General features: G+C 36.7%; 1 protein-coding gene across 1 annotated transcript in view; it reads right to left on the reverse strand.

Moving 5' to 3' along the window:
- The window catches only part of SERGEF (secretion regulating guanine nucleotide exchange factor), a gene marked incomplete at its 5' end in the record, with an annotated part of 82,097 nt that overhangs the window by 36,201 nt on the left and 29,572 nt on the right, over window positions 1–16,324 (reverse strand). The window contains one exon of the mRNA XM_081315338.1: window positions 6,768–6,804. Coding sequence (XP_081171464.1) covers window positions 6,768–6,804 — 37 coding nt within the window. The remainder of the gene's footprint in view (window positions 1–6,767; window positions 6,805–16,324) is intronic.

A 16,324-nucleotide genomic window follows, 5' to 3' on the forward strand; every position in this document is an offset into this window, starting at 1 on the left:
CAACTAAAATGATCACAGGCCTGGAGACTAAAATATATGAAGAACGACTGCAGGACATGGGTTTGGCTAGTCTAAAGAAAAGAAGGAACAGGGGTGACATGATAGCAGTATTTCAGTATTTGAGGGGCTGCCACAAAGAAGAGGGGATCAAATTATTCTCCAACGCACCAGGACCAGGACAAGAAACAATGGTTGGAAACTGATCAAAGAGGAGAAGCAACCTGGAATTAAGGACAGACTTTGTTATGTATATATGTATATAGGAGTTGTTCACAGAGACAGCCACTGACACCACCAGGGTGCCCTGTCAGGATTGTCAGGGCAGTCTTTGGCAGGAAATCCGGACAATGGGATTGGTTCCTAGTATACCTGGCTAGGTATATAAGAGGGGCAGTTGCCCCTTTGTTTGCAAAGTCTGTGCTACATCAATAAAGAGTTGTTATGCTGAACCCTGTTGTCCTGCGTCGTCCATCTTGGCCATGCGGTCCAGAGCCCACGATCTAACAGACTTCATAACAGTGATGACAATTAACCAGTGGAACAGCTTGCCTTTAGAAATCGTGGGCGCTCCATCACTGGAGGTTTTTAAGAAAAGACTAGAGAGTCACTTGTCTGAAATGGTATAGGTTCTCCTGCTTGAGCAGGGGGCTGGACTAGAAGACCTCTAAGGTCCCTTTCTGTTCTATTCTGCTCTGTTCTGAAAGGACTATCCAGAAAAAGAATGGCTAAAAATCTTATGTGTAGACCAGGATGAGACTAATTGGACTAGAGTGGTTAGGGATCATGCTTACCATACACATATTTCATCTACACACACACTGCAATTCTTAACCCGGGAGCTGCTTTTCCTGAAAAGCTTTCTGATATGATTATTTATAGGACAGAAAGCCTCTGGAGAAGAGCCAGTGCTTGTCTCAGCTTGCATGGCATTTTTATAGAGGAAGAGCTTGAACTGCTATAACTCCATCATTCATTTTGAAAAGTAAATCAGAATTATGATAAACACTAGCTGTTCTTTATGCCTAGTAGCAACTGTCCCACCAGGGATCTGTCAGAAGCAAAACACCCACAAAGCAGGATTTGTGACAAAATTTGTTTATGCTTCTGTCTCAGAAAAAAATGCCACTGGTATTCTACTGGTCACTAAGAGGGCTGAACAACATGGTGTTTGCTATACAATTAAAAGAGGTGCCTTAACCAGGTAGTGCCCAGTTCTGCTTTATACTATGAAATATGTAAGCAGCTTAAACTTTCCTTCCAGCCACTTTCTGCAAAATCTCTCCCCAAAGGCTGAAAAAGATAGACCACAACTGGAGACAATAGAGTGTCAGTTGTCTTTCAAAATCCTGTGTGGAAAATTTAGCAAACCAAATGGGAAGAGAAGCAGCCTTCTATCTGTTCGTGGTGGCTACCATCTGTTTAAAGGTAAAGGTTCCCCCACACATGCGTGCTAGTCGTTTCCGACTCTAGGGGCCGGTGCTCATCTCCGTTTCAAAGCCGAAGAGCCAGCGCTTGTCCGAGGACGTCTCCGTGGTCATGTGGCTGGCATGACTAGATGCCAAAGGCGCACGGAACGCTGTTACCTTCCCACCGTAGTGGTCCCTATTTTTCTACTTGCATTTTTACGTGCTTTCGAACTGCTAGGTTGGCAGAAGCTGGGATGAATAACAGGCGCTCACTCTGTTACGCGGCACTCGGGATTCGACCCGCCAAACTGCCGATCTTCTGATTGACAAGCTCAGCATCCTAACCCACTGAGCCACCGTGTCCCTTGTACCATCTGTTTATATTAACACAAAAAATAATCACAAGAGTAACTATGTGCTACACTTTTCATCTCACATTAAGTCATAATGTAGTTTGCTTACCTTTTGCTTAGTGTGATTTGCAAATGACTTCATGAATAAACTATAGTTAGTTTAGGGCAGCAGCCTACAATTTGGACTCGTGTTGTTTTCTTATTGATTGTATGACTACATGTGATCATGCACTTAACCACTGATCTCTATTTTCACCATGCCAAGCAACTGTTTTCTCACCTACATTGCCTAGAATAGCTAGATTCATGCAAGGTGCGAAGGCACCATCAAATAAATTTAAGTAAAGTCATCTGAATTTATCCACTGGGTTCAGACAAATCTAAAATTCATCTGATGACAGCTTTGTGACCTCAACTCTTCTAGCAAATCAGCTTTCTCAGATGCCCTGAGAAGCAGTGTTATTAGAACACAGACCAGCTTTTCTCCATTCCAATTTTTATGTTATATATATTTTTAAATAGGCTTATTTATAAGGATCTCAGAATTTCAGGATAGGTAAACGTAGTGAAGCACTGTATAGCAGGGCATAGCACACAATTTAATCTATCATGATTAACCTTCTCCGCAATTTCCATCAACATCAGAAAATGTGGAGTCAGGTAAAAGAATAACATAGTTGGAAGGGACCCTGGAGGCCTTCTAATCCAACTCCTTGCTCAAGCAAGAGATCCTATGCCATTCCGGACAGTAAAATCACCCCATTCATAAATTAAGGACAGTACAAAATGTTTGCTATGGAGGGAATAGCTTTAATTGGCTATTTCTTATAACTACCTGACAGTGATACACTGTCGTTGTTCAGCCACTGACATATTGGAGATAATGATTGAAAGTCAGAGCTTGCTGGGCATTTTGAAATATCTGATCAATGTCTGCATATGCATTTGGTTTATTTTAATTTTTACTTTCAGAAACGGCTATACTGTGTACATATGCAAGTTCTGATAGTTAGATCTTCCAAAACAAGAAACCCGTTAATGCCTTCTACCCTGTTTATGGGAGGCCAGCATGTTAAACGACTTGGTTGATATCTAAATTACAAGGCTTTGTGAGGTTATCGTTGCAAGATGTAAGCTGCTCCAAGTAAAACTGCATTTCATTAATATAGAATACTTTGCTTATCAGTGCCTAGATAAACTATTTTTTTTTCCATCTGTTTAATTTATATTTCAAAATCTCTCAACCTCTTTTTTCATGATACCCTAATCAGCCATAAATTCGTACATTCTCAAAAGCAAAATTATATTGTGACTAGTAAAGCCTCCCTCTGTGAGAGTATGAAAGAATAGAACAGAATAAGTATAAAAATAGTTTATTGTAAGATCTACATAAAATACATTAATTTTAAAAATGTGCCTTTTCATTGTAAACTGTGCTTGGCAAAAATTCCAAAGATTTTGTTGATTATATATTTACCACAAAGCAATGACAATATGCAAATGTACATTTTTTTTTCTCTAGAGAATTTCTTTTCTTTTAATCATCGTAGTTAGCAAACGTAAATATTAATGATGCATATTTATATTTGTTTAAATCTGCTTATCAGCTAAGATCCCCTGTATCTATATCAATCCTTCCTGACATAATTCCCTGCTAGCTATGTTATTTTGTACTGATATTTCTCACTTATTTTATTATTCCTGTGTTTTGCTCAGTGTTCACTTGTAGAATAAGTTTGGCTGCTGCCTAGATTAGAGTGTATTATTACAATACAACTGAACAAGGACTTTGACAAGAAACAAATCAAATGGTTATGTCTATCTCTTACTCAGACATATACAACCTGATGGCACAGCGATATAAATGCTAGACATAATGAACAATATTTGGTTGTTAGGAAGAATTCCTGCTAAGTACCCTTTAAGCAAACTATGGATATTAGGACAGCTAGGAGAAAGAAGGAGTTGTTAACATGCTACCATGCTGATCTTTCAGGAAGCTCATACAAAGTAGTCTTAGTCAAGGCAGAATTTATCATGTATAATTGATAAAAGTAATACAAGGACACGCTGTGCTTCCTTGCTGTACACAAATGCTCTGTGCTGGGCGAAAAGATCTCACCACTATTAGAGCATTAAGTGGGAAATCACTGCAATTGCAGGCACTGGAAACAACAGGTTTTTGTATGTGAGAAATTATTAATTGTATTATTTGAGATTTGTAGCCCAAGCTTTGTTAGAGTTAGAATTTCACCAACAATTCCAATTGCTTCTGGTGGGGACACGATGAGCTGAACGTCCTTGAAGGAGCAGAGGTATTGTTGCTGCAGAAATCAACAACCAGAAAGAAAATTCGGGCCACTTTCAATCTCTCCAGAAAAAGGAGAGATCGTGAGATTGCACATATGCACTCAGGATAGCTGTCCTTGTGAACGGATTGCAGGAACCAACGTTTTTGTGGTAAACTTATGATTGAAGCTGCTGAAAGTCGAGGAAGTTCCATCAAGCTCATAGCCACTAGCAGAGTGCATATGGACAAAAAGCTCAGTCAAGCCTCATATGGCATGGGCCCGGATTATCTTAGGGAGCACCTGCTGCCAGCATCAACTTCCCATCGTCCTGTGCGCTCCCATAGGGAGGGCCTCCTTAGGGTGCCGCCGGTCAGGGAATGCCGGCGGGCCGGTCAGGGAATGCCGGCGGGTGATCCCCAGAGGGAGGGCATTCTCTGTGGGTGCGCCTGCCCTGTGGAATGATTTACCTGTGGAACTCCGGACTGCCCCCGACCTGCGCTCGTTTCGCCGGGACCTGAAAACCTGGCTTTTCAATCTATCTAGCCTGGACTGAGGGGTTTTTTAGTTTCATGTTTTTAACACTATTTTATTGTTGGGCTATTAATTAATTTAATTCTTTTTAATTCTATTTTTTATCTTAATTTTATATTGTCTTTTAAATATTGCCCTGTAAACCGCCCTGAGTCCTTCGGGAATAGGGCGGTATAGAAAACTAAATAAATAAATAAATAAATAAATAAATAAATAAATAAATAAATAAATAAATAAATAAATAAATAAATAAATATTTTAAATCACTTTTGGAATTATATTTTAATTGCTTTTCAACTATTAAGAACCTCAAGAACAAAGGCAAATATACATGCCCCACAATAATGTTGCAACATCGAATCTATGTCAGTCACCGAACCAGACGTTTACTCTTCCGAGCCTTCAGACTTGTGCTGGAGCCCATCTTCAGAAACTTCTCTCTACTGGGATATGTGCTTTGGGCTAGTCCAGGGGTCTATGGGTCATAAAAGATCCAAGGTTGCCTACCCCTGGGCTAGTCTGTGAGTCATATTTATGTGGTGCCTTCCTAGTGATTGATTGGTGTGTTAATGGCTGGTAAATTGGCTGTTGTTTCCTTATTCTGCCAAGCCCATGGCACCCAAAAATCTGATTAAATCAGCACTGCTGTTCATTGATGGGACTATTAAGAACCTTTATAACATTGAGTTTCCTTCAATCCTTGGATAAAGAAGCAGTAAGGACAAGATTAAGGGCTTTAAAAGAAGGAGGGGATAAACAATAAAAGGATGATTAAAATCTTGATTTCAGAAAGATTTAATTTAATTAACAAATTAAAGGTCCAGAGAGATTTGAAATGATTTTAAAATTAATTATAAGAAAATTTTCCATGGGAAAATAAGATCGGATTTTGAAAGTTTGACACTAGAAGGAACTAGGAGGAACTATAGATTATAAATAAAGAAGAACACTTAAATTCAACTCACTAATGCAGAATGGAGCAAACTATTTTAACTCTGGATGGATTCAAGGATATTTGGAAACAATGGATTCAGAAATTAATCTTAAAATTGTTTTTTATGGTAAAACTGGATTTAAATGAAGTTATAAAAGAGGAACAAATTTTACTGGATAACACCAAGACTGAGACTAATGTGGATCTATTCTATTCTGTTCTGTTCTGTTCTGTTCTATTCTATTCTGTTTTATTTTACAGTATTCTATTCTATTCTACAGTATTCTATTCTATTCTACAGTATTCTATTCTATTCTATTCTATTCATCCTATTTCATATTTCTTAATCACCCATCTCCTTCAAATTTAATAATGATGAGTTATAAGAATGATATGGAAAAAGATGTTACAGTGGATATACAAATGAAATGGCTGATGTCTTAATAATTAAAAGGGATATACAAATAACAAACTAGAAGAATCGCTGGGGAAATGTTCTTATTTTGGATTTACAAAACAGATTTGTTAAAGTTTCAAAGGATTTTCAGAGAAGAGACAAAAAGAAAATGAAAACAAATCACGCTCTGAGACATTCTTTAAAGTCTTTAAAGATCAAGACTGTTAATACCAAATGAAAAAATACAAAATTGGTTTATTTGATCCAGGTTAAAATATTTCTGGTAGGCCAACCTTTAATGGCTTTCTGCTGACTAGGACTGAATGACAAAGTTCTAAAGATCTGGAAAACATATTTTTTGTTGTATTTTTAGAATAAGCGATAAATTACTATGTTAAAGTAAAGGGGAGGAATATATATATAAAGGGGAGAATATATATTTTATTTAAGATTAAAATATATATCTTGCTTTTTTGCAACCCTTAATGAACTGTTGCTGACTAGGAATGTCAAGTTTTAAGAATTTGTTTATAGAAAAGAGATGAGATGCACAAAGAAATTATTGTTGTATTCTCAGAGAAGGTGACAAGTTACTGAAACAATTTCAATAACTTATCACCTTCTCTGAGAATACAACAATGTATATATTATTTACTACATTATTTTTTCTTCTTTTCTATTTCTCCTTATGTTTTCTTTTCTGCACTTTCTATCCCTTTTTTGATTCTTTTATACTTTTTTAGTTTGCATTAGTTCCAGAATAAAAAATACTTTCTAAATACTTTGGCCTACAATTGGCATACAGCTAAAAGAGAAAGACTTCAGAACATTTAACAAAAAAATCATACTACTTACCAACTATTGCTAGATTGTGCTCTGAACCACATGCAATCTGCAAAACAAATGATAATAGAATAGTAAACAAAATACTAAACAAGAAAATGCATCCCGAATGCACAATTTTAGAATATTATACATTTTATATTATACACTGATGATAAAAAATAAACTTGGAATTGAAAGTCATATAGCCTCTCATCTTGGTAATGATATATAGCAATTATAGCACAGATAATCTAATCCTTTTTGCAAAGAAGTCCAATCTCAGAGGCAATACCACACAATGTATAAAGGAATATTTTCTTTTATCTCTCTACAAAGTTGCCACCAAGGAAGTTTACTTCATAATGAGACAAATAAATAGACAGATATATCTTCATATATTTTAAATATATGCCTTTATATATACATTTCTTAAACTTGTTTATCAATTTTGTATACCACAATAATTATATATTAGATTCTTGATAATTAACATTAACTAACCGCAATACAAAACTATTTTAAATATGATAAAATGGATAAATTGTAAAAACTGACTAACCAACCACATTAAGGCATCTACTCTGCCATTTCCATAAACTTGTCTAAAACAATTCTGCCTTTACCATCTACATCCCTCATCTTTGACAATGAGGGGCTCCCACTAACTTCTTTCATGACGTTGACCCTCTCATGAGTTGATCCTAATGGTATCTGCGAGTGAAGCCATTTGGGGCCTAAAAAACAGTACTTTGAATGTTGTGGAGATACCATTAGTTCTGCAACATATTCAAACATATGTTTAGGGTTTTTATAGTTCAGTTTTTATTCTTGTTGTGAACCATCCAGAGTGGTTTTTTTAAAGATTTTACACAAATCTTACACAGTAAGTGCAGGTAGTCCTTGACTTACAACCATTCATTTAATGACCCTTTGAAGTTACAGCAGCACTGAAAAATGTGACTTATGACCATTTTTCACACTTACAACTGTTGCAGCATCCCCATGGTCACATGTTCAAAATTTGGACGTTTGGCAGCTGGCATGTGTCCTGGGATCATATGATCACCTTTTGCAACCTTCTGACAAGCAAAGTCAATGGGAAAACCAGATTAACAACTTAACAACTGCTGCTAAGTTGGTGTTACTGATTTAGTGTTACTAACTTAAAAAGTGCAGTGATTCACCTAACAACTGTGGCAAGACAGCTTGTAAAATCTGGCAAAACTCACTTAACAGCTGTCTTGCTTAGCAGCACAAATTTTGGGCTCAACTTTGGTCCTAAGTCAAGGACTACCTATGAGTGAGTAAGTAAGTAACTAAGTCAGTAAATAAATAGATAAATAAATAATATTTTGTGTGCTTTCCTTGTAAAGGAGTTAATAAATCTCAGTCACTTACGAAGTTCTTCAGATTTGCGCTGAAAAATGATCCGTTGCAAAAAGGATGTAAACCGCTAAAATACTTGATGGATAGGAATGAAAAGAAAATGCCCCATATTCTATCCATTTCAGACATTAAGAAAGTGAACGAACATAGAATGTTATCTATATTGAGAAGGATGAGCTGTGAGAATAATCAAGATTTTATTAGATTTCCTGCAATTTTTCTTATTAAAGCACCTGATGGCATCCAGAGGAATTTTCACTGTCCGACAGAAGGAAAAAAAATTCACTATTCTGGTGATCCTGAGGGCACACACCTGACCTCAACAACTCTCAGAAAAAGTGTTAATGATCAGATGACTGCAACAAATATAAATTCTTCTATCCTCCGCCATTCAATCAGAACTGAAAAAGCTTCTTGGATGAGAAGCGAAACATTTTCAAACAAAAACAAAGAAAATCCAGTTGCTTTTTGAAAAAGTATCTTTGAGAGAACTATGACCTGGATCAAATCTCCATAAACAAAGGGAAAAAATACTTAAAGCATCTTGAGGGGATAAAGCCTGTTTTTAGTTTTGTTGCTATGCTTATTCCATCTGAGGCTGCTGAGCTCTTTATGTCTAGCACAGGGGTAGGCAACCTCGGCTCTTTTATGACTCATGGACTTCAGCTATGCTAACTCAGGAATTCTGGGAGTTGAAGTCCATGAGTCATAAAAGAGCCGAGGTTGCCTACCCCTGGTCTAGCACAATAAGACATTTGCTTGTTCTACATACTTTTTTCCTTAAGAGCTACAAGTAAAAGATTATAAACTTTAGCCTTCTTTGACACTGTAGTTTATTTTTTCCATTTCCTTGCTCTCATTTTTTTTTCTCAATCCACCTTTGCTATCTAATTTTCTATTACTCTGTCTATGGATAACCACCAAAATATTTTCATTTCTTTTTTCACCTTGCACAGGGATAGGCATTTTAGAGGGATTCAAGAGAGAGATGACCAATTCAAGAACTGGAGTAAATTTTATTTTCACCACAGAAAGAAACAATGTGAAGCATTAATATTTTTTCAGCTGCCAAGAACCATTCTGATGGAGATAACACATTTAGATGTGAGCTGCCCTACAGCTGCAAGATTGTGAAACTCTAATGTTTTTTCTATGAGTAAAATAATCTACTTTTCTACAACAGTGTGTCTCTTCAATTCTTCTAAAAGAACTGTCCAAGGTATCTGAAAGCAAAGAAGACTAAACCTCTGGTCTTGGTTCTTGTAATAATAGAAAGATAAATCTACACGTCTTTTACAGCACTGGATTCCCCAGCCCAGTCCATATAAAAAAGCATGGAAGGACGCAATGAATAATTAGGTCAATTTTTTAAAGTGTCTGGCTTATAACATCATGTTTCATTTTCTTTTCATTTTTCAATTTAACGTTACATCATAGTAACGTTAGCTCATATTATTAAGACGGTCATAGTTTATTTATTTTTATTATTAAATTTATATGTCACCCATTTCACTATCCAAGCGACTTAGTTATTGTTAGCTTGTTTGAATAGAATAAAACAATTAAAATATTATTACATGTCATTCAATTTTTTGAGACCCGTAACTTATATGTTTTGGTCAGCCTATGGAAAGTCTGCATACAGTATGTTCACAAAAGACAGTTTATATTAAAGGAACTGTTAAATTATTACAGCAATTATATTGGCTTTGAATCTTATTTTAAATATAGTATATACAATGACACCTTTAAAAGTTTTGGTTTTGCTTTTGACAGCATCCTATTGACTTCTTTCTTACATTTTCCTCTCTCTCTCTTTAGGACAAGCAAGATTGTCTAATAGATGGGTATAATTATTCTGGCCATGACTTGATTTACTAGAATTACAAAAAAGATTATGTGTAGAAAGCTGCATGACTTAAAACAGCTGTTCAAACCAAGCCTATTCAATAGGAAGTATGGATGTTGGATAGCCAGACTGGCACAAAGCTGGGCAACAGCCAAGAGTTTTGCAGTATTTAGACAAAAAATAATAATGTCTTTCTAGCTAAAAACCTTAGAAGAAATCATAGCTACTTTCAGATAAAATAGGATTACTGAGTTATAGCATATTCAAGCACATGAGTGAATTCTACTGAGATATTCCCCTGATTGCAAAAGGTTAAAAGATGAGCAGGCTTTTTTTAAAAAAAAACACAAGTCAAATAATATCTTTCCTCTCATGAATACATGCCAGTCTGATTACCGGTAATTGCTAACATAAGGCTTAAAGATAAATATGTGTTGTGGTGAGATTTTAGCAGACTTGTCATACTTCAAAGCCCACTGCAGATTTATATTTTTGAGCAGCCTGTCTAGTGATTTGCTTTCCAAATCTGTTTCATAACAATCCCATCATCCCTGGACTGAGGATGATTTGGTGTGTAGTCCAAGAGGTTTAATGGGCTCTGGGCTAGGACAGGCTGACATCACAAAGCTTCTTCAAATCCTTTTAACTGTTTTCACAGCAGAAACACGGTTACCAACTTTTATCTTCCCCCCCCCACAAAAAAATTGGCAATATTCATTCTTTTCTGTGCAACTTCAGGGGTCTGCCTTCTGGTGCCTATAAGACCCGGCTTGCCAACAGACGCCCTGAGCCTACAGAAAATTGAAGGGAGAACAGGCATGGAGGAGGGTTGTATGGTTTCGTTTTTAACTACCCAAAAGAATAGTTTCTTCATGATCCAAGCAACACCATTAAGAGCTATATTGTGGCAACATGTTTCCATAATCTGCAGTGTCTGTGAAGCAGAACCCATATGGTGGAGGGGTTGCACACACAATACACGTACAAAAGCAGCAGTTTCTATAGCAACCGAGTCACAGCAAAATGCATCAGGACAGCTCTTCACCCTCTTACCCATTATTGTCTAGCATTGTATGAATCAGCTGACACCTAGTGTCTGTTTGAAACACTCCCGCACGGAACTCCTTCCAAGCACTTTCCTATAGGCTGTTAAAATCTTCTCCTACAAAAAGACAAGGGAACACTTCGTTTTTCAGGCCTCCTTCCCCCAAAAGATGAAGCAACTAGGAGATCAAAAAAGCTGATAATTATTTATGCATATAGGCCTTTCCCCAGCAGCTTCGTTCTTTTAAAATTGTAAGAGTGCCAAAAATTATATAGTTTATTCCAAAGATATGCAAAGTCACAGCCAGCTTCTACCTGGAAGGTAACTGGTATAAAATTGTGCAAACGTTGGTAAGATGAACTGCATCCAGATAATCTGATCATGAGCTTTAAAAATTGCAGAGAGCCCAAGCATGGGATTACTTCTCAGTAAACACCAGGAAAAATAACATTCTAAGAGTAAAGCAATAACCAGGCTCAAATTATCCTGCTTTGTACACATTATGCAAAAACCCAGCTCTCTGGGAAAGGTTCTGATCCTGGGAGAGGTAGAAGGAAAGAAAAGAAAAGCAGCAAAGTTGATGGACTCAATTACGGTAGCAAGGAATTGGAGGAGACTTGAAAAAACAGATTAGGGATAAATTAAGTAAAGGTAAAGGTTCCCCCGCACATGCGTGCTAGTCGTTTCCGACTCTAGGGGCCGGTGCTCATGTCCGTTTCAAAGCCGAAGAGCCAGCGCTTGTCCGAGGACGACTCCGTGGTCATGTGGCCGGCATGACTAGACACCAAAGGCGCACGGAACGCTGTTACCTTCCCACCGTAGTGGTCCCTGTTTTTCTACTTGCATTTTTACGTGCTTTTGAACTGCTAGGTTGGCAGAAGCTGGGACGAGTAACAGGCGCTCACTCTGTTACATGGCACCCGGGATTCGACCCGCCAAACTGCCGACCATCTGATCGACAAGCCAGCGTCCTAACCCACTGAGCCACCGCGTCCCTAGGGATAAATTAGAGATATTCAAAAGGAAACCAGACTTTCTTTATTTTTCCTTGAAGATGTTTCACTTCTCATCCAAGAAGCTTCTTCAGTTCTGACTGAACGAAGGATTTATATTCCTATTCTCCACCATTCAGTCAGAACTGAAGAAGCTTCTTGGATGAGAAGCGAAACATTTTCAGGGAAAAACAAAATTGCCTCTTGAAAAAGCACCTTTGGGATGACCTTGACGTGGACGACTAAGAATCTGCATAGACATCATCATGGAGAAAATCCAGGTATGTGGTTGCTAGGAGGCAAAAACTACTTGATGGCACATAATCAAACGATTATATTAAATTGTTAGTTACTAGCCTATGAGGAATGGCTAGATAAGGATTGTGCAGCACTATCTGCCGCATACATACATACAGATGCAAAGATTTTCTTCCTCAAGCAACCCATCTGTTTAATTCAGAATCCAGTAGTTTGGGCACGTCCAAGGAATAATGGAGGAATTTGTAATTGCTTATTTCTGAATAAAGGACCCAGTTTGTGACTGCTGCCATCAAGATATTTGGGTAATGCAACAAAGTCTGGTTTGTTGGGTTTTTTGTTTTGTTTTTTGTGGGGGTAATGGCATTATTTGTGTTCAGGAAAAGGATAATTGGATCAAACAGTTTAAGAACCACTGAGCTAGGATAATAACATCTAAATTTCATTGGAAATATTCTTTAAAAATAATGCCTTAATGCCCATGTCAGTGACTATACTAAATCAGGCAGTTCTACTCTCCGTTGTACAAATAAATTAATGAAAGTATGCTTCAATACTAGTACTATCTATATGAAAGACTCACAACTATAATTGGTTATATTTCATGTGTAAGTTGTTTTTGTACATCAACTGGAATCTGTCCATATGGGCTAAAAATTCTGTTGCTAAATAGCATAAATAAATTATATGTTTGTGGGTCATTATATGATACCTACAGAACAACATTTGTATTTGTCAATATTGTCTTGGTTTATTCAGTTAATAAATAATGTAATACCATACTTAATGTTAACTAAGCACGGATGCATATCTTTTCAAACAGAATTATTTGAAAGATCAAAGGAAAAAAATGAAACTGCATTCACAGCCTATGAATGGCCTATGTTTTGATAGACCAAGACAATTATCAAACCTCACTAAGCTAAACCCAAAGCAAAAAGCTTAAAGCTTTAAAGCTTTGTTTCAAACAGATTAACCACTGCAATTGCCTATGGCATGGTTTGTATTCTTAACAGCTTTAAAAAATAAATCAATAAAGGTTAGTAGCCAACAAAACGTTTTAGCCTCCTGGAGGCTTGTAAAGAAGCAATAAAACATTCTACAGTATCTTCCCTGTCATTTAGATGTCCTCACAAACGAAAACTATCCTGTCTTAATTCGGAGGAGAGGAAGCCTGGATTTCCATTTTAGTTTCCCCAGGAACAATTTCTTCTCCTAAGAGTTCCAGCTTTCTTTCCATCTTCCTTCCCTATCCATTCAATGTATCTCAACCCCTCCTCATACCATGAGTGAATTCAGAGCAGGAACTTGTGATGTTAGCAGCCTCATACAGAAAGGCTACAAGACAATACAGGTAGTCCTTGATTATCTTATTTATTATTTCATTTTTGTATTTATTTAATTTCTGTAGCCGACATCTCAATCCAACTGTTTAGCAACCACAACTGGGACCAGTAACCTGGTCGTTAAGTGAAGCGGCTTTTAAGTGAAATCACAACTGTGTTTATGATCTTACTTCAGCTTTCCTTCACTTTGCAAACGTGCGAAGGTTGTGAATGCAAGGATTGTTCATAAAAATACTTTTTTCATCACGGTCATAATTTTGAATGGTTGCAAGACTTCCAGGGACAACAATGGCAGACTGAACATGGCTCTGCTTTTTGCCGTTTTAGCTCCTCAGAATTCTGAAGATGTGTGTAGCAGGAGATAACAGAACAAATTGATTTTATTGGATTAAAACTGAGACTAACTTGAATGTGGATTTAGAGTTTTAAAAATATGCTGGATTACAAAAATGACATGGAAAAAGATGCCAGGACAGATTTACAAATGGAATCAACTGGTGTCTTTATAATTAAAGGAGACATAGAAATAATAAATTAGAAGAGTGACTTGGAAATCTTACATTTACAAAAGTAACGTGTGAAATAAAGGAAACTGTTTCTGAAAGGAGATAAAAAGAAATTACTCAAATTGTTCCTAACAGGAGATAGACAGAAAATGATAAGAAATCAGCTTTTGAGATATCGCTGGACAGGCTTAAAAATTGAGCTTTTTAAAAGTAAACAAAAGGACTGCAAAGTGAATCTATTTGATCAGGGTTAAAATATATATGTTGTAGTTCCTGGTAGCTATTAATGGGATTTCTTTTTGGCCAGGTGAATGACAAGCTTTAAAAATCTGTTTATAAATGGGAAGAGATTTCTTTTGCTTGCTTGCTTTGAGAAAGTGATAAGTTTAGATTACAAAATGGATATTTTTTATTAAAGTTAAAAAGTATTTGTTAACATTTTGGCTAGCTCTTAATAGACTTTTACTGATTAGGACTGATTGAGTTTTTATCATTTGATTGTCAATAAAGGATGAGATATGGGAAGAAGAGATTTTGTATTGAAATACTACATAAGGTGTTAAGTTATTGAAAATGTTTATACTTGTCAGGGAGAGTCCTCTTTTATGTCATACTTTCCTTTTTTTTCTTTCCTTTTTTATTCTCCTTAGTTTGTATTATTTTATTTTTATTTATTTATTTTTATTTTAATTCCATTTATATCCCGCCCTTCTCCGAAGACTCAGGGCGGCTTACAAGCTTAGCAGTAGCCTTCATTCTATGTATATGCCTGCTTATTAGGGCTTTCACACACACCCCAAGCAGCATTATTACAAAGTCAGCTTATTGCCCCCAACAATCTGGGTCCTCATTTTACCTACCTCGGAAGGATGGAAGGCTGAGTCAACCTTGAGCCTGGTGGGATGCGAACCTGCACTAATTGCAGGCAGCTGGTGTTACTTAAGGAGGCATTAGCCCACTGCTCCACCAAGGCTCTTGAAATTAGTGCTTTATCTATGTATTTGTAAATCTTATTAAAATTATTGTTAAAAAATAAACAGTCACTTAACAAAGCAGTTGCTAAATGAGGACTAGCCATATTGCTTAGAAGCCATATGGTACAGTTGAACAAAAAAAATGCTTATCACACACTTAAAGGGAGGAAGATTTTCCATGCTCACTGCCTGCAGTGAGTAAGGAAACTCAATGGGAAAGCAAAAAAGGAAGTCAGACATTGCTCCTGCTTCCACTGATATTTTTGCTTCCCTGTAATCTGTCTCTCTGTCGCATATGGAAAAAATCTCTGAAACGATGGCACAATGGGTCACGGGTTGTCTGGTCTAGATTAAAATCCACCTCATACATTATTGCAACAATTCGAGACTTAACCCAGTTCATCTTTGTGCTACATATACAGTGATGCTCGATACAAACATACTTCCTGCCTACATGTTTATATAGGAAGTATTATTGACTACATACAGAATAATGGGAGACTATTCTTCAAAGCATGATAGATTAGTGTTTTATAGGGCATTGAGCTAAATATATTCAAAACTGTCATTGCTACATTCACTTGGCAATCACCAAAAAACACATTATGGCAAAGTCTTAGCAGTTTTGCCCATTATACTTAGTAAGACAGTGCCATACTGTGGACGGTCCTGTTTCCATGCTGTTACACTCCGCAGTCTCTTGCAGGTACAGTAAGCATGTTTTCTGACCCAGTTTCCTTACCAATCTCTACTTAGCAGTATGCTAAAGATGCTTCTAGCATGCCAATCGGGGGCTGCAGCCTGCAGTGCAGTTCACTGTAGCACATTCACAGTTCTGACTTGTTAAAAAAAATGTCAGTGGAAAAGTACAGGATCTGCTATGTCTGTATGAGTTAAAGCCACTTTCATAAATCTGTTTCACGTGTCTTTTCATGTTTGTGCTCTCAGCAAACAGAAAGGATTTTTAAAGCTATGTTGTGATGAAGAGTCTGTTAAGAAGGAATTCAGGTTTCTCTCTTCATTGATAGTGAAAACAAGAACTTCATAAGTCCATAACAAATGTAGAAAGTCTGCATACACTTGTTAAAATACTAGGTTTTTTGAGATGTAAAAAAAAAATATCAGACTGAGATAAATCACTTCAGAATGTTTCCCATCTTTAATATAACATATAAACTGTACAATTAAATTGAAAAACATCTTTTATAAGGGAAAAACAACAATTAAAATC

The sequence above is a fragment of the Vipera berus genome (assembly GCF_964194415.1).
Source record: "Vipera berus genome assembly, chromosome: 1".
Classification (NCBI taxonomy): domain Eukaryota; kingdom Metazoa; phylum Chordata; class Lepidosauria; order Squamata; family Viperidae; genus Vipera; species Vipera berus.